General features: G+C 35.3%; 2 protein-coding genes and 1 pseudogene across 5 annotated transcripts in view; 1 reads left to right on the forward strand and 2 right to left on the reverse strand.

The window, feature by feature from the left end:
- Window positions 1-26,312, forward strand: part of LOC100153496 (olfactory receptor 4M1-like) — a 231,804-nt gene that overhangs the window by 131,304 nt on the left and 74,188 nt on the right. The gene's annotated exons all lie outside the window — the stretch shown is intronic.
- LOC146401750 (olfactory receptor 4K15-like) lies at window positions 5,759-13,735 on the reverse strand. Its single transcript, XM_084967004.1, has one exon. The coding sequence runs from the start codon at window positions 11,044-11,046 to the stop codon at window positions 10,108-10,110; it is 939 nt and encodes a 312-aa protein (XP_084823130.1). The 5' UTR covers window positions 11,047-13,735; the 3' UTR covers window positions 5,759-10,107.
- Window positions 17,517-18,506, reverse strand: LOC146401751 (olfactory receptor 4F3/4F16/4F29-like; annotated as a pseudogene).

A 26,312-nucleotide genomic window follows, 5' to 3' on the forward strand; every position in this document is an offset into this window, starting at 1 on the left:
CCATGAGGTATCATCTCAAAACTGTCAGAATGGCCATCATCAAGAAGTCTACAAACTATAAATACTGGAAAGGTTGTGAAGAAAATGGAACCCTCTTTCATGTTGGTTGGAATGTAAATTGGTGCAACCACTATGGAAAACAGGATGGAGTTTCTAAAAAAAAAAAAAATGGGTAACTACCATATGACCCAGAAATCACCCCTGGGCATATGTCTGGAGATACCATAATTCAAAAAGATACATGCACCCCAATATTCATTGCAGCAATTTTACAATGGCCAAGACATGGAAGTAATCTAAATGTCCAGTGACAGAGAAATGGGTAAAGAAGATGGGGGACATATTTATATTGTGGAATATTACTCAACTATAAAAAAGAATGAAATAATGTCATTTGCTGCAACATGGATAGACCTAAAGATTATCATACTAAGTGAAGTATGTCAGCGAAATGAAGACAGACATCGTGTTATATCATTTATTTGTGTAATATACCAAAAATGATACAAAATAATTTATTTATAAAATAAAACAAACTCAGACATTTTGAAATCAAACTTAGGGTTTTCATAGGGGAACTTGTGAGGAGAGGGATAGATTAGGAGAGTGGTAATTACATATACACACTACTGAATATAAAATAGATAATTAACAAGTACTTGCTGTATAACCCAGGGATATCTACTCAATAGAATGATAACCTATGTGGTTATAGTCTAATAACCTATATGGGCAAAAAGAATGGATATATGCATATGTATAACTGACTTATTTTGCTGGACATCTAAATTTAATACATAACGGAAAATCAACAGCACTCCAATAAAATATAAAATGAAATGTTTAATTTAGTAAGAAAAAGATAACATGAAAATATTTGGTGGACAAGAGATTGTGTTTACATAAAGAAAAATTATAAGTATTTTAGTTTGAGGTAAGTGGAGTTCCTTTCTTCTTATTCTATTATCAAGACAATTATTTTGTTCTATTTCTGAAGAAGTTCTTGACATTTTCTCTAACTCACATAATATTTTGCAGTTTCTCTTTATCTGAATTTATTGCACTCATTGAATAGGTATCTTCAAGGCTCAGACTCTTTACTAGTTTCATCATGTCCTATCTGTGTGTGTTTTGTTGTTGTTCTTTAATTTACCATAGAATCAGGTGCTCAGTTTGAAATTTTTATAATATTTTTGCTTAGAATACATTATTATCATAGTGCATGCATGGGCCTCTCTATAAAATAAAATGTTGGATGTAAGAGAGTAAATATCAGTTAGTAAGAAAATGTTTATTAAACACAGGTAGTATTATGAGATAATTTTACTAATTCCTCCATGTAACCTTGAAAACCACTGTACTAAGCACATTATCTCATTTTATGTATATAGGATTCTGTAAAATAGACATTGTTTTATTATGTTCATTTTATATGTGAAAACTGAGTGACAGGAGATCAAACATCAGAGCCAAAACTTGTATTTCCATTCTTAAGACACCATAATCCATGCCCTTAACCATAATACGATGCTCTTCAAGACCAGTCCCTTGAAGTATAACCTGGAACTTCCTAAAGGATGCATCAGTTGACTTTGTCCACCTTTTATTTCCCTTTGCCTATTAAGGAACACCCGTTTTTTAAAAAATAAAATCTCTGAATTAGGTGCCCCCTTCAGGTTGTTTCTTTTTCTTTCCAGCTCTTCATTGGCAAGCTTATTCTCATCTTTTGTTCACTGGTAAACTAAAATTGGTGTCCGCAGATTTCTTATCTGTAGAGAGAAATTCTGGATTCTAGATACTTCATATAGTAATCACTTTTCTTTTTTAATTTTTTTTGTTATAGTTGATTTACAATGTTCTGTCAATTTCTCCTGTACAAAAAAGTGACTCAACCATATATATACATATATATATTTTCTTTTTTTCACATTATTCATCATGTTCCATCACAAGTGTAGAGTAATCACTTTTCATTCACTACTTGCCTTGATCTCCTGCAATGTTTGACACTGTTTAATCATGCCCTTGTTTCTGTAACTCCCTCTGCACTTGGCTCCATGACTTCTATAAAGCCAGTCCCCGTCTTAACTTGTGGCCAATTGAAATTCCATTTGTTCATATAATAAGCTAGTATCTCTCAACGTAGGAGAGTTGTCCTATTCCAACTTGAGAGCATGTCTGTGATATAATGGGAAATATATTTATTTCTGACCCTGGTTCCTGCCACAGAGCTCCTGAAACACTTGTGATTTCCTAAGTGATAAAACTGTGGTGCATTTCTTATTGTAATATTTGTCTTTGACCCTGTCCCTGACGTGGGTCCCAAGACCCTTGTTTAAGTGAGAGGAACACTAGGAGCATCTTTATTTTAATGTGTAGATTCTGAATGAGCTCTTGGATATCTCCTGATTGGGGAATTATTGGATCATATAGTAGTTGGTGTTTTTAATTTGGGGCAGGGAATATAATACTCTTTTCCTTAATGGCTGAACCAATTTACATTCTTACCAACAGTCCATGAGGGTTCCCCATTCTCCAAATCCTTGCCGACTCTTGTTATTTTTTTGTCTTTTTGGTAATAGCCTTTCTGGGGTATGAGGTGATTTCTCACTGTGGTTTTGGTTTGTGTTTCTCTGATGATTTGTGGTGCTAAACATACTTTCTTGTGTCCATTGGCCATCTGTATGTTCTCTTGGGAACAGTGTCTGTTTAGGGCCTCTGCCTATTTTAAAATCCAATTGTTGTTTATTTGTTTTGCTATTGCATTGTATGAATTCTATGAGTTTTGGGTAATAACTCCTTATCAGGTATATGGTTCAAAAGTATTTTCTCCTGTGCAGTAGTTTGTCTAAAGCACTATTAAATCTATCTTTATATTCATCTTTACTCTCTAACAATTCCTGTGTTCATCAAGTTTGCCATTTATTGAAGAAAAAAATGACACAAGTAATATTACCTGTCAGGCTATTGTAATTATGTAGATGTGAAGAGTCTATAGAAGTATATGTAACTTTTAAACAAAAATCTTGTCTGTGAAGAATAACAATTTATTTCCATCTTTTTATATAGTTTAGTTTCCCTGTCTTATTTCACTGGAAACTTCTTGCAGTAAAATGGAAACATTAATACTGAGAGGAAGCATGTTTTGTTATTCTCATTCTTAGGGCCATGGGGGTGATTGAAATATTTCAATGCTGGGGATATATTGTACTAATCATTTATCAAAATGAGTTATTTTTATTCCAAGCCTACAACTAACAGTTTTATTATGTAAGAGTATTTAACAAAATGCTCTTTCTGTATCTGTTGGCATGTTTGTATGATTTTTCTCCTTTTTCTTAACCTGATGATTGATTTCCACTTGTTAAACTTGTACTTCAGATACAAAATTAAATTGTTGTAATGTAGTATTCTACTATCTTTACTATTATTGTATTATTGTTTTATAATCTTTACTGTCATTTTGTTTTGGATTTTACATTGAGATGAAGGAGAGTGCATGCCATATTTTTTTGTTCTAATGCATTTATCTGGTATTCATGTCAAATTTATACTAGCTTCATAGATAAATTGAGAAATAGGCTCGTTTTGTGGTCTGTAAACCATTCTCTATGCTTTGTATACATCTTGGAGAAAGAGAAAATATAGAAGCAAAGGCAGAAATGGCCTGGTCCATCCCCTTGCATATAGGTTAATTGAACCTCTAGATGATATTTACTATTGGGAAACTAATGGGAAGTCTTCATCTTCAGAATCTTTTGAGCAAGATATATTTGCTAGTTTGCTAATGGTAAATCAGCCTAGAATGTATGAATTTATTGGGTAGAATCAGTTGAAGAATGTCAGTGAGCCATGTAAAGATCAGATTAAAAGTGGAACTTGTTTTATGACCAAAACAAGTTCCCTGTTATAAATGATGCCATACATTCATTTTTAAAGTTGATTTCTTCACTTGTTATGTCTCCTTCAGGGGCCAACCTACTGCAGTGTGAAAATGCTTGGGATTTCAATTGGTCAGAAATCTCCAAGCTTGAGCTTTGGCTTTCAGCTGCCAGCATCCTTTGAATTATTATTAATTGTGACACTGGGTTATGTTTTTGACAATCCTATTCTGTTGTTTTAGTGCTCCCCCAAAAGTGTTCCTTCTCTTTCTTTTCCCAGGAGTTGTTTATGTAAAAGTGTTTCCTTTTCTTTCTTAAATGCTTTACAGTATTCAGCAGGGAAACCATTTAAGCCTTCACTTTCCTAGTTGGAAAGATGTACCAGTCGTAAACCAGTCAGCAAAGAGGAAAACCATTATTTGAACAGAGTTTAATATAAAAATTAACCAGACATAATGTTGCTAAACTGATAACTCAAAGAGTAAAAGGAGAACTCTTTTCATATGAAGGTAACAATTGTAGGTAGCAGCTACCCCTTTGAGGGGTGGAGGAACAAAGTTAAGAAATTAGAATTATTGAAATTGAGGGATTTAGAAGAGGGGTCCTGTGGAATGAAAATCCCTCCTTGGAGGTATGTATATTGGCTCCTACTTTTTCTCTGAACTGAGAGGAGAGACCCTGTAGGCCTGGGACCCAGACTTTGAAGATAGGTCTGGTGCTCCTACCTCTAAAGGAGCATGATGAGACTAGTTCTGCACCTATTGGAAAACTGCACCCTGGGCTCAACTCCTGCCAGAGGAAAGGACTATTTTTTACTGGCTATGGTACTGCTCCCACAGGCACAGGGGGGCAGAGGGAAAGCCCAGAAAAGCAAACAAGAGGGAGTCCCTCCCTCCTTCTGAAACCTTGCAGTCTTCCTCTAGCAAGGCCTATCTTCAGAGCATAAAGTGGAGCCAGATGGGAAAAAAGAAGTGCTGTTTGCAGAGTCCCAGGATCAGAATGCAGAATATAGAAGCAGAAATCAGAGTTGAGAGGCTGTAATAAATGGGACAGAACATGTTTGTTTTAGTTGAAAGTTCAATTTGTTTATTAGGTATAGGACCATAAAGATGTTCGTGCTTTAGTAGCTAGTTTTTTCAAGGAATTTTCCCATTTCATGTGAATTTTAAAATTTATTGGTATGCAGTTTGCATAATGTAATTTTGTAATATTTTTAAAAATTGTAGTATATGCAGAGCTATCTCCCTTTCCATTTCTGGCATTGTTTACTGGTGTCTTTTCTCTTTTTCTTCACCAGTCTTACTAATACACTGTCAATTTCATGGTTTTTTAAAAAAAAACAGCTTTGGTTTGGTTTTGTTTTTTGATTTTTCACATTTTCAAATTTCATTAATATTTGTTTTATTGTTTCTTTCTTCTGCTTTCTGTTCTTTAATTTTCTTGATATGGATACTTGGATCATTGGCATACATCTTTTATTTTCTAAAAATATGTACATATATAATAAAGTCCTTGCAAGCATGACTATAGTTGCATTCCATATGTACTTATATAGGTATTTATTCTTATTAACGTTCAGTTCAAAAATTTTCCATTGTGATCTTTTGTGAAATATGGATCACTTGCAATAGACTTGTGTTGAATTGCTCATGAATTGGAGTTTATATGCTCTAAACCAAGGGATAGTGGGACCTCACTTTACAGTCCACCAGACCTAATTATATAACTTAGTGAGGAGTCAAACGGGATGCAGTGTTTTTATATTCCTTCCATAAAGGGGTGTGAAAGGAAGTTACATGAAGGATTCAAGTCACTTATGAATCAATGGTGGCTTTTAAAACAAAAGATTTATATTAATGATCACAATTAAATTTTTTTTTTTTTTTTTTTTTTGCTTTTTAGTATCACACTGGTGGCATAGTTCCCAGGCTAGGGGTTGAATTGGAGCTACATCTGCCAGCCTATGCCACAGCTCATGGCAATGCCGGATCTTTGACCCACTGAGTAAGGCCAGAGATAGAACCTTCATCTTCATGGCTTCTAGTTGGGTTCATTAACCGTTGAGCCATGATGGGAACTCCAAGATAATTTCACTTTAAAAATATCTCAAGGGAATTCTCTGGTGGCTCAGTGGGTTAAGTATCTAGCGTTGTTACTGCTGTGGCTTAGGTTGCTGCTATGGTGTGGGTTTGATCCCTTGCCCTGGAACTTCAGCATGCTGTGGGTACAGCCAAAAAAAACCCCAGATAGAAATAAAAAATACTTCAAGAAGACATTATAAATCCCCATGTATATCTGTAGACCTATCTGAGTGATGCTTTCATGTTCCTCTGGTTTAGGGTAATGCAGATTTCTGCAAACATCTCTTGATATAGTTTGCAGTTCTTGTTTTTTTATATTTTGGGAAATTAATGACAGTAATTATTTTTACATCTTTTTTAGATAATTTAAATTGTTATCATGAACGTTTTAACTTATTGGTATAAAGATTAATATGTTACTATTAATTTTTTAGATTTTGCTGTAAGAATCTGATGCAAGAAACATGATTTTTTTCTTCTGTCACAGGAATGAAGTAGAAATAAACATGCTATAAAGCTGTGTCAATATAATTTTATTCAGCAAATGATGAACATCATTCGGGGCTATGAAGTATGTCATATTACATATAAAATTTTGTTTAGAAAGATCATTTGATGCTGACATATTTAATCTTGCCTCAGTTGAACCCTACTAACCATAGGACCAAACTGCATGCATTTTCTTTCTGCATATATTTTACTATGTCTGATATATGTGTCCATATACATATACATTTGGGAGGTGGTAGTGTCAGGTGAAGCTTTCCTTAGCAAACTACAGTGAATGGGAAATTGTGGTTTTTGTTTGTTTGTTTGTTTGTTTGTTTTTAAATTTGTAGAAACCAAAGAGAAAGTCTTTAATTTTTCCTTAACTTTGCATTATACAATATCTGAACTGTACAGAACAGAATAAGTCATGAAGAAAAAATGCACAAATGAACAGTGGTGTGATGTTAAATAGCATACCAAAGACATTCACAGTGTATGGTCTTCTTCTGGAGACCATCAATCTCCAGGCTGGAGCACTGGCTCTGCTCCTCTCAACTTGTGGCTTCCATTACTGATTGCAAAGCATCTGCTACAGGTATTCTGTATCTCAGCCACTGGGACAGGAGAAAGAATCCAGAACTGATGTCTTTAAAATGATGGCTTGAAAGGTGCTTACATGATTCTGTTGCCAGAATTTAATCATTTAGCCACAAGTGTCAGTAGAGATTAGAAAATCTACTCTGTAGGTCAGTAGTCATGTGTCCAGCTAAAACTTGGGTGGTGTTCTGTTTCTTACAGCAAGAAAAACACATGGACAATGGGAAACACTTAGCAATAGGTTACTGACAAATTGTTTATTCAAATGTTCAACTTTACATGACAATACAAATTGTTATTCAGTGTGGTTAAATCAATTTACACCCCCACAGGGCATACATTTTCAGTAAATGCATATTCTCAAGATTTGTTACTATTGTTATTGTTATATTTCTCTTTTTTACCCATTTAACAAATGAAAAATAGTATTTCATTATGACCTTAAATTGCATTTCTCTCCTTACTCATGAGGTTGAAAGTTTAGTCTCTATTAGTATTTCTTGTTTTGTTTTGTTTTTTTTGTCTTTTTTTGCTATTTCTTTGGGCCACTCCCGAGGCATATGGAGGTTCCCAGGCTAGGGGTCGAATCGGAGCTGTAGCCACCAGCCTACACCAGAGCCACAGCAATGTGAGATCCGAGCCGCGTCTGCAACCTACACCACAGGTCATGGCAACGCCAGATCATTAACCCACTGAGCAAGGGCAGGGACCGAACCCGCAACCTAGTCAGATTCATTAACCACTGCGCCATGACGGGAACTCCTCTATTAGTATTTCTTATCAGTGAAATAAATACCTATTTACATCTTTTGCCCATTTCCCATCCATTGGGTTATTTATCATTTTTATTCATTTTTATTCATTTGTAGGATGTTTTAATATTTTTGAACAAAATTATTGTTTCTTTATTGATGGTTCCCTTTGGCTTTTCACTCATCACTCTAAATATTTTTGTTTGAAGCCGTACATCCTTATTAGTTTTTTAATGCAAGCTAAAACAATAATGACAAAAACCAGTTACCTAGAGAAGAAAAGAAATAATGTTTTAAGGAATTGCAAACACTTTTCAATATGTTATTGAAGAGAAAAATTTTCAGGAAACTCCACCTTTCAATCAAAAATGAAGACTTGAAGACTTGAATTATAGGGATTACACTGTGTAGTATAAGTGCAATAATATTATGTTTTATTTATTTCTAAATTTTTTTAGTTATTACCCCAATACAGTTTTTTTCCTACTGTACTGCATTGTGACACAGTTACATGTACATGTACACATTCTTTTTTCTCCCATTGTAATGGTCCATCATAAGTGACAAGACATAGTTCTCAGTGCTACACAGCAGGATCTCATTGCTAATCCATTCCAAAAGCAATAGTTTTCATCTTTTAACTCCAATCTCCTAATCCATCCCTCTCCCTCCCACTTGACAACCACAAGTCTATTCTCCAAGTCTATAATTTTCTTTTCTGTGGAAAGGTTCATTTGTGCCCTATATTAGATTCTAGATATAAGGGTATCATATGGTATTTGTCTTTCTCTTTCTGCCTTCCTTCAGTCAGTATAAGAGTTTCTAGTTTCATCCATGTTGCTGCAAATGGCATTATTTTGTTCTTTTTTATGGCTGAGTAGTATTCCATTGTGTATATATACCATCATCCCTATCTAGTCATCTGTCAATGGACATTTGGGTTGTTTCCATGTCTTGGCTATTGTGAATAGTGCTGCAGGGAAAGTGAGGGTATATGTGTCTTTTTTAAGGAGAGTTTTGTTCAAATAGATGCCCAAGAGTGGGATTTCTGGGTCATATGGTAGTTCTATGTATAGTTTTCTAAGGTAGCTCCATACTGTTCTTCATAGTGGTTGTACCAGCTTATATTCCCACCTACAGTGCAGGAGGGTTCCCTTTTCTCCACACCCCCTCCAGCATTTGTTCTTTGTGGACTTATTAATGATGGCCATTCTGACTGGTGTGAGGTGGTACCTTATAGGAGTTTTCATTTGCATTTCTCTAATAATCAGAGATATTCAGCATTTTTTCCTGTGCTTGTTAGACATCTCCGTTTCCTTGGAGAAATGTCTATTCAGGTCTTTTTCCCATTTTTCCATTGGGTTGTTGGCTTTTTTGCTGTTGAGTTGTATAAGTTGCTTGGATAATTTAGAGATTAAGCAGGTCAGTCTCCCAAAGCAACAGAAATAAAAGCAAAGAGAAACCAATGGGACCTAATCAAACTGACAAGCTTTTGCCCAGCAAAGGAAACCAAAAAGAAAACAAAAAGATAACTTACAGAATGGGAGAAAATAGTATTATATTTTGATTCATTTATCATTCGGTTCTCTATCTGGATGTAGAATTTTTGTTTTCTAACTGTATCTTTCTAGCTGATAATATCTTTAGTAGCTTCTCCAGCTACTTCCCTAGAGTTATACTGGATAATTGATGTGATTTTAGAAATGAGAATAATGATAATTAACTCAAAGTGATTTAATAAGTGACTTAACAAACTAGTGAAGTTCCTGTTGTGGTACAGCAGAATCAAATCCAACTAGTATCCATGAGGATGCAGGCCCAATCCCTGGCCTAGTGCAGTGGGTTGCGGACCTGGTGTTGCCATGAGCTGTGTTCTAGGTTGCAGACACTGCTTAGATCCCACATTGCTGTGGCTATAGTGTAGACCACCAGCTGTAGCTCCAGTTCGACCCCTAGCCTGGGAACTTACATATGCCGCAGGTGCAGCCCTGAAAAAAAAATCTGGTAAAAAAACCTTTGCATGGTGTTAGGAACATGGATAGTGATTTGAAAATTTTAGAAATTATTACTTTTTAAAAATTATTCTTATCACGTGGTTATTTTTTAACAAATGCAAAGAAACATTTATGCAAAATATTATCCCCTCCAAGAGATATGAATATGTGTTGGATTTGAATGAATTTATTTAATGCGATAATACAAACCATGTACCTGTGGATACGTATAGCTTATGACACAGCATATCTCCACATCAGTAAACAGGTCAAAATGTGGCCAAATTAGGGAATTGCTGATTATATGAAAGATCTAAAAATTACTCTTTGAATGCACATGCTGACTTATCTGTCTCTTTAGGGCATTCTTAATCTCTTTATTTCTCAGTGTATAAATGGCTGGATTCAAGAGAGGCGTGATTACTGTGTAAAACACAGCAAGAAACTTGTCCACCCAACTGATGCTGGGTGGCCATAGGTAGACGAAGATGCAGGGTCCAAAGAACAGCACCACCACAGTGACGTGGGACGTACAGGTCGAGAGTGCCTTGGAGGCCCCATCCTTGGAGTGAAGGCGGACAGTTACTAGAATATAGGTGTAGGAGATCAGCAAGAGAATGAAGCAAGTGGTAGCCAAGACCCCACTGTCAGCATTTATCACTATTCCTAGAGTATGAGTGTCCATACAGGCTAGTTTGATCACCAGAGGGATATCACAGAAAAAGCTGTCCACGACTCTGGGGCCACAGAAAGGAAGATCTAAAATCATAGCTAGTTGGCTCATGGCGTGCAGAAAGCCAACAATCCACGATGTCAAAACTAGCCAGATGCACTTGTGTCTGTCCATGATGTGGGAGTAATGGAGTGGCTTGCAGATGGCCACATACCGGTCATAGGCCATAGTTACAAGCAATACCATCTCACCCCCTGCAAATAAATGCACACCGAGAATCTGGGTCATACAGCCTCCAAAGGAGATGGTCTTACTGTCCTTTAGGAAGTCCGTGGTCAGTTTAGGGGTGGTTACTGAGGAAAGGCAGAAGTCAACAAACGAGAGATTGGCTAAGAGGAAGTACATGGGGGAATGGAGATGAGAGTCAGCGATGATTAAGAGCGCGACAAGAAGGTTGCCCACCACAGTCATCAGGTAGAGAGTGGAAAATGGCAGGAAGAGGAAGGTCTGGAGCTGTCTTGAATTACAAAGTCCACGGAAAATAAACTCAGACACCACAGAGTGGTTTGCATCCTCCATTTAGAACAATGCTAATGTGACCAGGAGATGAACCAGGAGCTTCTAGACGGAAAGAAGAGCTTAATATCCAGGTGATAGCAGAAAAATTCTTCTCATGTGCAGAACTGCAATTATATCATTGTACCAAGCTCAGAGTTGAGAATAAGTTTTTTGAATTTACATGTGGTCTCGGTCTCGAGGCTAATAGGAGGAGCTACTTAAATATAGAAGCGCAGGTCAAAAACACTACCCTTCAGAATGACAGTTCTTTTGGGTATCAAAAATAAATATTCTGATTAAAAATGTTAGCAGTAATATATTCCATAAGCACTTTCTTCACGTCTTGAATCTGTATCTTCTACAAGGAAAATGCATAGGTCTAAATTATTTTTAGAGGTTTTTAGTTTTTCAAATTCTATTTAGTCTAATAATCTAATGTTTCATTTCTCACACAAAACATGCTTCTTAGAAACAAATCTATTACCAAGTTGATAAAGGGGGAACAGATTGAATCAAACCAATTTCTTTTATAAACTCTGAGAAAAACTGTTCATCAAATGACTTGAGAAAGAAAAGATGTTTAATGTTCCAGAAGAGACCCCAAGGTGCTTATTATATATTTCTAGTGTGATATGTTTCCATGCATTTTGAATCTCCCCATAAGAGGACAAAGCACAATATTATATGTTCCTTAGCCTGAGCACTTCCACTTATTAACATACATTGACTGGTCCTTTTCCCTCACTAGTGACAGATTTCCATTTTGAGAGTAACTTAAATGACAGACAGATAAAAGCAACTTTTACTCTTGACTATGCTTCATCAGAGAAAATATAATCCACCTTCATTTGTGCTCAAACTCTTCACTTACATTATTTTTTTTTTTAATTTTTTGGCTTTCTCTGGGCCACACCTGCTGCATATGGAAGTTCCCAGGCCATGTGTCGAACCAGAGTGGCAGCTGCAGATCTACACCACAGCCACAGCCACACTGGATCCGAGCCTCATCTGCAGCCTGCACCTTAGCCCACAACAATGCCAGATCCTTTAATCCATGCAGTGAGGCCATGGATCAAACCCACATCCTCATGGATAATGGTCAGGTTTGTTACCACAGAGCCACAAAAGGAACTCCACTTAGATTATTTAAATTTATCTCTCCAGACACACACATACACACACAGACACAGACACAGACACAGACACACACACACCTTTCTGATTTCCCGTAAGTCAAAAAACAAAGTCTTTTTCTTTTTCTCCTCCCTCCCTCTTTTCCTTCCTACCTTTCTGTGTTTTTCCTTTCCCTCTTTTTTCCCATTCTTTCTTCTTTGGTCTCTCTTCATCTCTCTCTCTGCATATTATTCCATTATTATCTTCAGTCTAGAAACTGAGTAATTTTAAAGTTGTCTATCATTTATTATATACCAAGTCTATGTCAAACACTTTAAAAGCCTTTGTGAACTTTGGTAGTTATTCTTTCCATAAAGCTTAAAATATTCCATATTTCAACAAGGTATGTACAAAAATGCCTGTTTTTCCACTCCCTGCCAACAAAATGTTTTGTCATAGTGACAGTGAGAAATGTATCTAAATGTTGATTTAATTTTTTGTCATGAGATTAAGCATTTCCCCTCACTTTAAAGGATTACTTCCCTTTCTTTTTTGTTTGAACTGCCTGCTACCCATTTTTTGTGTGTGTCTGCATTTTTTTTTTTTTACATTGGGTTTTACTTTTATTTTCTCAATTTTTTCCCTGAGGAAGAGAAAGACTACTTTTTTAAAAACTGAAAATCAACATGTGGATTATGGCTTTGTGACTTCTCTCAGTACTGAATTTAATTATTTTACTTTGTTACTTTTTAAGAACACCATGGGATCAAATAAACTGTACACAGAGATGTCATTTTAATAACCATGTTTCATGCCCTTTTGTAGATTAGAAACATGATTTTTCCCAAGTCTTAATTTCAAAAGTACTTGAAGTAGAATATAAACTTAAGTTTGTCTGAATCCAAAGCTTTCAATATAGCTTCCCTACTAATAAGGGCTTATGGTTGGAATCTTGACTTTGATAATACTAGGAAAAGTAAAACAGATTTCTAAAATAGGACATTTTGTTCTAAAAAAAGTTGACTAAGGCGAAAAACAAATGTAAATAGCCAGTAACAATATAAAATAAGGAACAGGGAGCTCCCTGGTGGTCTCGTGGTTAGGACTCAGTGCTTTCAGCCAGTGTGGCCTGAGATCAATCCCTGGTCTGGGAACTGAGATTCCACATCAAGCCACTGCATGCCAGAATCAAAAATAAATAAATAATAAATAAATATTTCTAAAAACAGAAAAAAGAAAGAGACATAGAGGTTTACATTAATATCAATTCAGTTTCACTGTCTGTCTTTTGATTATATGGTAATTTGTCTCATTAATGTTTGACTGAGGCTTTTCTCCATTTACTACTTTGTTTAATCGTAGAATAAGTAAATACAAAAGGAATTTGAAAATATCAGGACAAGTAGGAGACTGTGAGAACTGACCTCGCCAACTCACCCATCTGGGAACATTTATGATTCTTGAAAGGCCGTGTTTTTTTGTTAGTGTGTGAAAGTGCTATTAGGAATACAAAAATCTCAGGGATTATTTGTCGCAGAAAACCCATAATCTTTCCTATAAGCACATTAACAAAATAACATATTTGGAACTATAAGCTCTGTAGATAAGTATGGAAAAAATGCTGTTGAGGAAAATTAAATCTTAAAATAAGGGAAACATTGAAAGCGAAAGCTCAAAAATCAGATAGTTTGGGATATACTTGCTTACACAGTTCAGCTCTGAAACCAGATGCTCATCCCTGACTGAAAAGGCTTACTCTAGTCTTTACCTGTACTTTAAAATAAAGTCCAGTGAATTTTCTGCCATGACCAGTGTTGCTGGGAGTGTGTCCTTCTCATTGTGGCAAATATGCACTCTAAAGAATATCCCCTGAGTTTGGAAACCTCCATATCTGTGTTTTAAATAAAGTTGAGTATGTGGAAAGCCTTTCGCTGTCACACTCCTTGGGGATCCTTAGTTTTTAGCTTTCCCTAAGGAAAAGTTGGGTTTTGAGAGCAAAAGGCAACAATGTACCCTTTTCAAAGCTGGATTAAATCCAGTTAATTACAACTAAAAATGTAAGAGAAGGAAGTTTTACATATTTTATTCTGTTTATTTTGGGGAATATAACTTTCTTCCTTTTGCTGTGTGTCTGTCATGCCATAAAGTGAACTAAGATGTCCAATCCAGCTAGTCCCAGCAGAACTTCGATGATTTACTTGGATGGGCAAGTGACAGGCAGCTCAGCCTTGTCACTTTGGAGCTATGCTTGTGACTTAGGGGCCAACTTGAACTTCTGCTTCCTGGGACATAAGAGGAATATTCGGTGTCAATATTCTCAATGCTACCTTGAACAGAGTTCTGAATGTTACTTGTTTGGGTGTTAAAAATATTATCGGTGTTTCTCTGTGTGGTGAAAAGATAGCAGACGGATTGTTTTTGATTTAGTACTTTATTAGAGAAATAATAAATGAATGAAATATTAATGTTTCCAAGAGTCAGTAAGATATATTTCAAGCACATATTGAAACGCTGCTTCCTTTCTTCTTTTCCCATCTCATCCATTCTTGAAGGTAACAACTGTCAATCTTGTGGTGCATCCTTCTGTTACCATTCATACCAAAAATGGTGAGTGTACATATCAACATATGCCACTGGAGACAGTTGTTCTTTTTTTTTAACATTTTTTTTTGCAGTTTTGATTAAATAAATAGAAAGACTATTATTATTAAATCTTATTTCCTTTATTTCTCTTGTGTCTTTCTGTTCCTGCCCCTCTCCTCCCTCTTTAGTATCTCATTTTCTCCCTCTCAAAGTTTTGTTTATCACTTTGATTTATAGATCTCAAAACATTTAAATGAATTTATTTGGTTTATGAGCCCTGAGGTCTAGAGTCCAAAACCATCTCAGTTTTTGAGAACATAAAGATTCCATGCTTATTCATTGCTTGGTTGCTACAACACACTTTTCAGGTATCACCTCACAAAATCATGATGATACTTAGCTTTATTACAAAGCCGAAAACAGGCAAAAGAGACTAAGCAACATCCATAAATCTTATAGTTATTAAATGAAATACCATTGAGAGTTTTGTGTGTGTGTATATACATATATCTATTTCATAATTTATTTTCAGGTACCACTGGACCAGGCTACACTACTCTCTTACTTCACAGCAGATTCTCCTATGGTCTTTTTACTCAACCACACACAATACCCATGTCGTAAGAAACCGCTGGTCTCTTTTCTGTCTCTGTAGTTTCTTTTTCCAGAAATACTATAAAAATGGAATCATACTGTTTGTTGCCTTTTGCATTTGACTTTTCTCACTCTGCGCTTGAGATTCATCCATTTTGAAACATGAATTAGTAACTTCCTTTTATTGGTAGGTAGTGTTCCATTGCATGGATATCTCCACTTTTGAAAATTTGAGTTATTTTCCCAATTATTAGTGATTGAGAATAAATCTGTGTGAATATCCTTGTACAGATTTATATGTTAAACTTTTCATTTCACTTTAATAAATATCAGAGTGAGATTTGGGGATCATATGATTAATTGTCCATTTAATAATGCAATTCTTCATAAGAAGCCTATTCAAAAAGATGAAACATATGGTGTGCAATATGAAAAGAGTTGTATGAATGTATTGATCATTAATGTTGCTACAAGCTGTTGAAAGTTTTGTTCTAATTTAGACTGCATTCACCCTTAATGTGTGCAAAAGTACTTTTCTGCCTTTGAACTTGCCAGCAGGTGGCAAAGTTTGGAAAATGATACTGGAATTTGAAAATATCAGAATTTGAAGGATCTGATTTTCTCTAGAGAGGTCAAAAGGGTATGTTAAATACTGCCATGGGTCATAGTCTGTTCACTCCTGGACGTTTCAGCTGAAAGGAATCCTGAGCAAAGTTGATTATACCAAAGACCATGCCTGATTTGTACCGTCAACACTTTCCATGAAAGGTGTTACTAGTATTGTGTGTTGATATACAGATGATAGAGTATTAATAATACTATAAAATTAATTGGTAAAATTAATATTAAATTAATTATTTAAAATAAATTTATATTAGAACCCAGTGAAAGAATGCTGTAGAAATAATTTTTTAAAAAGAATAGAATATTTAAGTTTGGAGAGGTAGATCTTTAAGTTTCAAGAGTTTATATTTTTATCTGCAAATATTTGAGACAGAACTTTCCATGTAGAGGGTGTAAAAATATATGAAAATCGAAGGAAAATCAGAGAAACTGGATATATTTCAAATGTCAGGAGCTCACACTGACACCTTAGGACCTAAGCTTCCATGAAATGAGTCTGATGCTGAAAGTCTGTTTCTCAGCATATCTTACAAGTTTCAGAGCTGGGAAGCCCCTGTCTAGAGGGTGCATCTTAAGCTCCTCTGAGTGCAACTTCGGTGTTGGCATTCTGGTTTTATAAAACTCTCAACTCTTAATTCTGTTTTCATGACAAATAATTATTTTTGATAACATTCTGAATCTTTCTTCCATATGGTTCTTCACGTTCTTGCTGCAGAAAGTCTTAGCAAACTATGTCATTATTAACCAATTCCCTGTTTGGAAAGTTCTAGTAATTAACATCATAGATCTCTGTCCAGGGCCAACTCTTAATATATAACTGTGGGTCATGAAGTGAGGACAGACATTTTGAATCTCAATATGTAGGGAGATCTTGGACTATGCAGAAAACATCCCTTTTGGGGCAAGAAGGTGTTTTGCTCTTGAGAATCCAAAAGTTCCAGGAAATAGCTGAGAAGCATCTCTTAATGTTCCTGGAAAGTTGTCAAAACTTCCAGAAAATCCCATTTGGTATAAATGGAAAGGTGATATGGAAATACTGATAATTTTAGTTTAAATGTGAGGGAGGAAGAGAAGTAAGGAAGAAGGTAAGGGATTGTTATAGATTATAAGATATATAACATTTGAAAACATCACTATCTGTGATCAGATTTTTCTTCATGGCTAAAACTGATTAAAATTCTAATTAGGGCCTGAAATACAGTAAGACCACAATGAAACAAACAGTGCATTTTCTGCCTTGACAATTGCCTATGGGATATTTTTACCTTCGGTGTGGAATATATTTCCTATGAAGAATAGCTTCTTGGGTAGGAAACTGTAGGCCTAATTTTATGGCAAGCTGAAGGGATATTATTACATGTTTGATTATTAACAAAATAGTCACAATTTCAATTTCAACTATTATTTTGTAGATATGCTGCTGTCTGCTAAAATAATAAAATAATAACATGGTAGATTCATGTATACCATGTTAGCAGAAGTAACAAATATATGCTCTACAGAAGTAGTAGAATATTGTCCAGTGAGGTAGATGATTTAGTCAATTTTGTCTGTTATTAATCTCACCTGCCTAAGTGGAGATATCCACAAGGGAGTTGGATATAGAGTTTTTCAGGTCCAAAATATATCCAATCAGCAAAATTTGACTTAATGTCCTTGTTTGCTCAATCGTTTTATGGCTACCTTTATATCTTTGTTCCTTAATGTATATATGATGGGATTTAAGGCAGGGGTGATGGCAAAGTCAGCAATGAACAGGTATTTATCAACTGATGATCTGGGAAAAGGCCATACATAGAGAAACATTCATGGAGTGAAAAACAGGACCACCACAGTGATGTGAGCTGACAAAGTGACTAATGCCTTGGATAAGTCTCCTGAATATCAGTTCCAGACAGCGACCAAAATGAAGATGTAGGAAAGGATTAGCAGAAAGAAGGTTCCCATACTCATGAAGCCACTGTTGGCAGCAACAATAAACTCAAACCTGGCTCCGTCTGTGCATGCAAGTTTTATGATCCTGGGAAAATCACAGTAAAAGCTGTCAACTTTTTAGGACCACAGAAGGGCAAGTTTATAATGAAAGCAAATTGAGACATAGCATGAATCACCCCAATCACCCAGCCAGTGATGACAAAGGAAACACATATTTTAGGACTCATGATGTTCAAGTAGTGAAGAGGCTTACAGATTGCTGTGTACCTGTCAAATGCCATGGCCATGAGTAATACCATCTCCACTCCTCCCATGATGTGGATGAAGCATATTTGTGTCATGCAACCTTTGAAAGAGATTATCTTGTGTTCCTTTAAAAGATCAGTAATCATCTTGGGGACTGTGGTAGAGGCAACCCCCACATCAATGAGTGACAGGTTTGCAAGCAGGAAATACATAGGAGAATGTAAGTGAGAATCAAAAATTACCAGAAACAAAATGGAGAGATTTCTCAGGATGATCCCTAAATAGATCGAAGAGAATATCATCATGAGAAAAACTTTAGTTTCCCAAGAACCTGAGAGTCCCAGCAATACAAACTCAGAAACCGCAGACTCATTTGGTCCCTCCATTGGCTTGGGCAGAAGAGCTGATTTTCATATCACCTGAGGGTAGAAATCGATGAAAAGTCAGAATCAGTGGTACAGAGGTAGATTTCCTTTTCATCCTGCTAGTTTGTCTTTTGATAGATCATTTAGTTGGGAAAGGAAAAATAAGAGAATGTAGAAACATTATGGTTGTCAGAAGAATGATTGCACTGAAAATTCTGAAAATTTGGATGCAGATAAATGTGGTTACTTCCCGTCCTATTCCATTTTCAGACTTTTTTTATTTTGCATCTCAAGGTTCTAGACATTTTCTTAGTCATTTTTGTCACACTCTCATTAATGTTTTCACATGAGATTGGACATTCCCCTTGGGTGAATTTCTTCTTTCACTGGTCAAATAGAAATCTTCAAGCTGAAACTGTCATATGTGTTTCACCTTGCTTTACCTGTGCATGTTTCGTTTCTGTATAATCTACCAGGGAATTAAGGTGCCCAGATTGTGCAATGTTTCATGCAGGAAACATTAGCAAAATGCTCATAGAACTCTATATACAGTAAAGTATTGACTACAAAGACTGAATAAAAATGTTAGACAAATATCAACAGATGATATTTATTGATGCATCCTCTATGCAAAGCTTTGTATTAAGCACATTATCTCATGTAAATCTGAGGTTTCCATATAGAAATGCTGTTTTCTTAGAGTAATTTTATTAATGAAGATATTGACTCCTGAGTGGACCAAGTGTCAGAGACTGAATTTTTAACCAGAGTATTAAGACATCATAATTCACACTCCTAACCATGGCAGTATGCATTTTAAGGCCAGCAGCCTCAAGTGCACCTGGAGCTTCCTCAAAAATCCAGCAATTAAACTTGCTTAAACATTTTGCTTACTTTTATGAATTATCATAGTTAATTTGTTTAAAATAAATCAGATTTCTAATCTTGTATCCTTTTTTTTGGGGGGGGGCTTTTTAGGGCCGCACCCATAGCATATGGAAATTTCCAGGCTAGGGGTCGAATCAGAGCTACAGCTATCATTCAACACCACAGCCACAGCAACACCAGATCCAAGCCCTATCTCGCAGCCTACACCACAGCCTAGGGCAATGCCAGATCCCCAACTCACTGAGGCCAGGGATGGAACCCATATCCTTATGGACACTAGTTGGATTTGTTTCCACTGTGCCATGACAGGAACTCTCTCCTTTTCTAATTTTCCTTTTCTCTTCTTTGGCAACCCTCACATTTGGTATATAAGTAAGTCAAAACAATTCCATTTCCAAGATTCATTGTCTATGGAAAAACCCTTGGATTATAAATCCATTATATAATAATCAATTTTCAATCATCATTTTCCTTAACCTCCCTGCAGAATGATACTGTTTATTGTTATCTTGATTCTATAATTTCCTATGCGGTCAGGTTCTTGGCTTTTATAAAGCCAATTGTCTTCTCACTTACGCCAACTGAAATTCTATTTTCTCAAGTAGTGGACTGAAATCTCTGAGTTTTAATTAATTAATTAATTTATTTATTTTTGTCTTTTAGGGCCACACCAGCAGCATATGGAGGGTCCCAGGATAGGGGTTGAATACGAACTGTAGCCGCCAGCCTTACGCCAGAGCCACAGCAATTCGAAATCTGAGCCATGTCTGCGACCTATACTACAGCTCATGGAAATGCCAGATCCTTAACCCACTGAGGGAGGCCAGGGATCAAACCCATGTCTCATGGATTCTAGTCAGGTTCTTTAACCACTGAGCCACAACAGGAACTCCGAAATCTCTGAATTTTAGAGTAGCCCTATGCCAAGTTGAGAGCATGATACAGGATTTTGCTAAGTCATTTGCTACAGTCCCATTTTCCTTGGCCATAGATTAGTCTAAGATGGTGCATGTGACCTAGATCTGTTCAATGAGATGTAAACAAATGTTGTGTCTGAAGGGCTTTTTTCCTCAATGAAAAGACAAAGCTTCATGTAGAAAAGGTCCTTTATACGGTCAATTTTTTTCCCTGCATTTAATTCTAACAGTATGACTAAAGGTGCAGCAACTAAAATCTAGCAAGTTCTAAAATCTGTATAATATAAGTAACACAAAGAAAATTTAGGAAGGAGCTAGTAACCAAAGGATATATTAAGTCACATAACCAAAGCCAGCAATAGTCTTTCAGATTTGTAATGCGATAAAAATAAACTCTAACTTATTTGATCCGCTGTAAACTAAGTTTTCTGTTAATCTGTCGAATGCAGTCAGACCATTTCCATGACAGACCTCCCATAATTATTCTCCTAACTTTCTGACTTCTGAATGCCTCTCATTAACTCAGTGCCCATTTCTCCTCTGCTCATGCTTAATTTTTCATGCAACTCAGAGTTTTGTGACAGGTGTTTATTTTTATTCAATATCAATTCACTCATTTTAACCAGTACCTGCATTTTGAATTCTGAATCTGTAGCTTCATCCCTCCAGAGTAATATATCCAAAGCTGTATCCACAAATGAAAGCCATCTTCAATTATGATGTCTAAATTGAATTCATAGTGTCCTAATTGATTCCAACCCCCTAGTAATATCGTTACCATTCTTCCAGGTGCTCAGTTTGACCACTTGTGTGGCACTCTTTTCTGTCCTTTAATTTCCATCTCTGATTGCACAGTTTTTATTCTCAAATATTTCTTAGTTCAGTTCCTTACGTATTTCTATTGTCATTTTGTCTTTTGTTTTCCTAATTTGACTTTTGAAAATGCTACTGAATGGTCTCTCTGATCCATTTGTCCCCACGTCTATTTCATTATATAGTCTATTTCCAAAGCTGTCAGTCTAGAGAGCAAATATAATCACATGGCGTTTCTACTTAAAGCCTTTGGTGAGACGATCAAGAGAAAATCCTTGATCCTACAGAATAATGCCCTGAGAGATGAACAATATTTTGTTTCAGAGGGTATTTTTATAAATATTCTAGGGATTGAATGAACTAGATAATCACAGAATAAATTTCATAATTGATTTCTATAAAAACCTAGTAAAATAGGAAGAATTAATAACTATGTTGAATATAATGCTTTTAATATAATGTTTAAACCAACAGTCAACATCTGATTATAGATGAAACATTAAACTCAAGAACTCAATGAAGAAAGCCTGAAACACAATGTTTCAAACATGTACTATAGACTAGAAGGTTAAATCAAGTAATACGATTGAAAGGAAGGTGTGAAAACTACAGTTATTTACAAGTCATGTGATTAATCATCTCAAAAATTTAAGACAGTTTAGTGGATATTATTAGATGTAGTAAAATCATTCTAATAAATATAATGAAGTTAGTAGTAACGTGGAAAACTATGGTAAAAAGATCTCATTTAGGAATGAAACAAACAGGCGATCTATGCATTTTATTGAAAAACATAAACGTTTCTGGGATATTTGAAATCCTGATCTAAATGCAAGTTAAAACCATGATAATTGATTTTAAAAAAAGACTGAATGTTATAAAAAATCAGTTCTCACTAAATTATTCTAATCAATAACTGCAGTTCTCAATAAAAGTCAAGTGGATGTAGAACATTATAAAGTGAGCCAAACTCCATTCAAAAGTCTACAGAAATTTTGAGCAAGAACCAAAATGGGAGTTAAGAGAGAAAGAGACTGCTTTCTGTAAAAGATATTGGAATATATTACACACACGTACTAACTAAGCAATGATCAATTTGAGTAAAGTTGAATGGATAAATTAACAGAGCACAGCTAAAAATGAGACATAAATTAGTATATAATGAAGAAGGCATCACCGTTGTGCAGGATGATGAAGGGTTATCCAATAAGTTCAGAGTATTCATGTATATGAACACTGGAAACATAAAAGTGAATCTTACAGTGTATCTTACATAAAAGTAAGTTCTAGATGATAGAAGGCTCAAGGTAATAGTAAAATGATAATATTTTAATGAAATATGTCATAGTTAATTTTTAAAACTTGAGGTCGAATAGGTCTTTATATATTTCCTACAAATTCAGAAATCAGATTCTATTTCTGTATTTTTTCCTCAGCAGAATGAATAAATGTGTTGCTGTGGGATTGGGGAAGCAGTGCATCTCAATCTAAGCTGAGGGGCATGCGAAGTGGTACAAACATTCCAGAGGACATAAAGTATTAGAGTAAAAAGAAAAAATTTAATTGTGACTCAGTAATCCTGTCTTGGAATGAATTGAAAGGAAATGAATAGACAAATGAACAAAATGTATATTATTTTAATAATCAGCATTTTTTGTAATACAAAATGTTTTAGAATAAGGGATGAAGTGAATACATTTATACAACGCTGGTTTTTAAAAAGATTAAGAATACATTAACTAGCATGTAAAGATATTTATAAGTCAGGAGAACGTTTACGGGGAAAAATATTTTTATTTGGGGGGTGGTGTGAGTGGCATTTGCATTAGCAAATGTTAAGAATTTGTTCCAAATTTCTACTGGTTTGTGATTTTCATTAAGTTTATGCTTGTTTCTTTATTCCCAACTTGTTTTTAGAGGTAATATTTGTTTTTTTTTTTCTAATTTAAAAACAAATGTATCAAAATAAATTGAAGAAGTAGGAACGCTTATATAGGAGCCATTTCCAATTCGCAGTATAATGCAGGGTTTAGGAGCACAGACACAATCATCAAACTGTCTGTATCCCTAGATCTTTAATTTGCCAGCTGTGTGTTCTAAGGTGAGTAACTGAACTGCCAGGTGTGTCAGATTCCACTTCTGTTACAAATACTCAGAGTCACTAACTCTTATTTTTCAGGATTATATGAATTGAAACAAAAGAAAACAAAAATCAGAAAGCACTATGGTATATAGTCTGTGCTAAGTAAGCATTACCTATTATAGTGTATAGTAAGTGCTAAATTTGATAATTTTCAGGAAATTATAAGAATAGTGGTTGAATCCCTCTGATGAAACTAAAGGTAGCACTCTTCTTGTATTGCATCAGTAAGAATAGACTAGCCAAAACATAGATATTACATTTTATTTTTGTGATCCTAATGTTCAAAGAGAAAAGGGGATGGAAAATTTAAGATATTTCACATATACCACTTCAACAAATATCCTAGCATTTTAAACAATATTTTATGTTCATCTCATAATATAATTTTAACTATGAGAATATTTCCAGAAGGATGCAAACAACATGAATGAAAATTACTCAAATGAAATGAGTTCACATAGGAAAAGGAAGAGAGAGGGAGAAACAGATTGTGGCGAGTAAAGGAAAAGGTACGTAATTATAGACCCAGCTGCTGAAGATTTAAAAGTGAGTCCGCATACCTGCACAGGCTCAGGTTTTCACCCTCAGCAGCTTCAAGGGATTGAGAAACACAGATTGATTCCTTTTTAGATTCACCCTCACTGCTTAAGGTAAATAGCTATAAATAAACCTTACCATTAATAATAAAACCATTCAGCAGGACTGGGAATTAATTACCAATATCTGATCCACACACTACTGCCCCTTGCCCTTCATTGGCAAGAGGGATTTCTTTTTTGAGATTGTTTTATACAACAGACTTACCAAACTCTTTCACTCCTGACTTCCTTTGTTGGGAGAAATGTGAACTCTTAGTTCATTTGGTCATAAACTATTCAAATATTTTCTAAAATACAAAGCTAGACTTCCTTCCTTCCCCTCTCCCTCCCTTCCTCCCTTTCTTCCTTGCCTTTCTCTTAATATCTCCCTCTCTATTTTTACTTTGCTCTTTTCAGGCTTGAAACTAATATGTGGACTAAAACTTATTAAGTACCAGTTGCTGCAATAAACACTTCACAAACATTATCCTTTTCCATAAGCACTATGCTTATTGCAGTTTTACAGATGAGAAAGCTTGATTTTTCCAAGTCATAAGCTAGAAAATAATGGAACTGGAGTATAAAGGGAGGTCTGCCTGACTCCTAAGCCTCCAGTATAACTTTAAAAAGTTAGCCATTTAGTAGAAATGGCTTCCCGTTTTTCAAGATGAAGAGTATATTAAAAAAAAAAAAAAGATTTCCGAAATAAAACATTTTGTCCTATGAATAAATGACCAAGGCACAAACAATATAAAAAGTCAATAACATAGGAAAAGAGGTTCACATTTATATTAAAATCATTTTAATTGTATTATTTGTCCTCATTGGATTTTACTTAGGCCTAGTAATGTTAATAACTGAGGTTTTTCTGCATTTACCACTTTGATCAAATGATCGAACAAGCAAAGTCCAAAAGCAGTTAGAAAATATCAGGATATGTTGGAGGGTCTGTGAAAACTGATCTCCACTTTGGGCATCTGGGAATGCTGAGATTGTAAATTGCAGAGCTGTTTTTCATCTGTGTTAGTTACTAACTGCTGTTAGTAATCCAGACATCCCAGGGATTCATTAAGAGAAAACACACAAAATTCTTGTACATGCATTAACTATGTAACACATTTAGAACATTCAGTTCTACAGGGAAGTGTGAAAATAAACAAACGATTTAGTCTTAAAATAAGGGAGAGCCATTGAAAATGAGGGTCCAAAAATCAGTTATCTGGGATCTACTTACTCTGTAGAGTCACCTCAGATCCTTGTCCCTGACTGAGAAGGCTTAACTCTAGATTCTAGCTTTAGTCTGAAATGAAGTCCCGTTAATTTTCTACCATGACCAGTGATGGTGGGAGAGCATCTTTCTCAGTGTGGCAGATATACACTGTAAAGTGTGGCCTCCGGGCTTAGAAACTTTCCATCTCTGTAATTAAATAGAGCTAAGTATTTGGGAAGACTGCTTATCATGCTCTTCAGGGATCTTTAGCTTCCTACTTTCCCAGATTAAGTGCATCATGTAATAATGCACCACCCTTTTCTAAGTTGTATCAGTGAACTAAAGAAGGTTATTAATTGTAAGAAAAGGACATTTAAAATGTATGTCTATTCTGTTTATTAGGATGATGTAACTTTTTTCTTTTGCTCTATTTCTACCATGTCATAACGTGGAGTAAGATACAAGTTTCAGTTCCAGCAGATGTTAGATGAGTCATGTAGATGGGCAGGTGACAAGGAGTTCATCCCTGGCATGTTGCAGCTGTGCTTGTGACTTAAGGACCTATATGAACTTCTGCTTCTTGCTACTTCAAAATACTGTGTCTTGACATTCTCAGGGCTTCTTTCACACTAAAAATTCAGTTTGCGTGTAGGCCATATCATAGATGTTTCTCTAAGTGATGAAAAAATAATGAAAGAGTACTTTCAATTCACTACTTTATTAAGTACTAAATGGATACAATCTAATTTAATAGAATCAAATAATTAATTAGATGTATTTGGAGCAAATGCTGAAGTATCTGTCCCCTCCCAATGTTATTGTTACCTGGAGGTAAGAACTAAAGGCATTTTAGTGCATAATCCTTCTGTTGCTTTTCCTGCCAAAGCAATGTGTACATAACAATATATGCCACTGGAGAGGCATTTTTCTTTATCATTTTCTTTATCTTTGTACTTTTAATGTGAATAAATTATATGTGAAAGGCTATTGTTTTTAAATCCCATTTTTTTGTTTTGTTTGTCCCTTACTATTTGTCCCTTTTTGCTTGTCTCTTACTGTCCCTGGCCCTCTTCTCCTTCTTTACTGTTTCATTTTTCTCACCTCAGAGTTTTATCTCTTTCATTACTACATCTCAAAAACATAAATATATATATTTGCTCTACCAACCATTTTGTGCCCTGATGTCTGACCATCTGAGAACAAAAATCAGTGCTTAATCACTTGCTTAAGTGTTTTAATACACTTTTCAAGTGTCATCTCCTATAAACAGGAGGACAC

Source organism: Sus scrofa, chromosome 7 (genome assembly GCF_054392235.1).
Source record: "Sus scrofa isolate SSC_HxYL_T2T_F1_AM1 chromosome 7, Sscrofa_HxYL_maternal_Yorkshire_Landrace_v2.0, whole genome shotgun sequence".
Classification (NCBI taxonomy): Eukaryota; Metazoa; Chordata; class Mammalia; order Artiodactyla; family Suidae; genus Sus; species Sus scrofa.

Bases quoted from the DNA above. Each gene is read 5' to 3' on its own strand.
- LOC146401750 (XM_084967004.1), bottom strand. From the start codon at position 11,046: ATGGAGGATGCAAACCACTCTGTGGTGTCTGAGTTTATTTTCCGTGGA.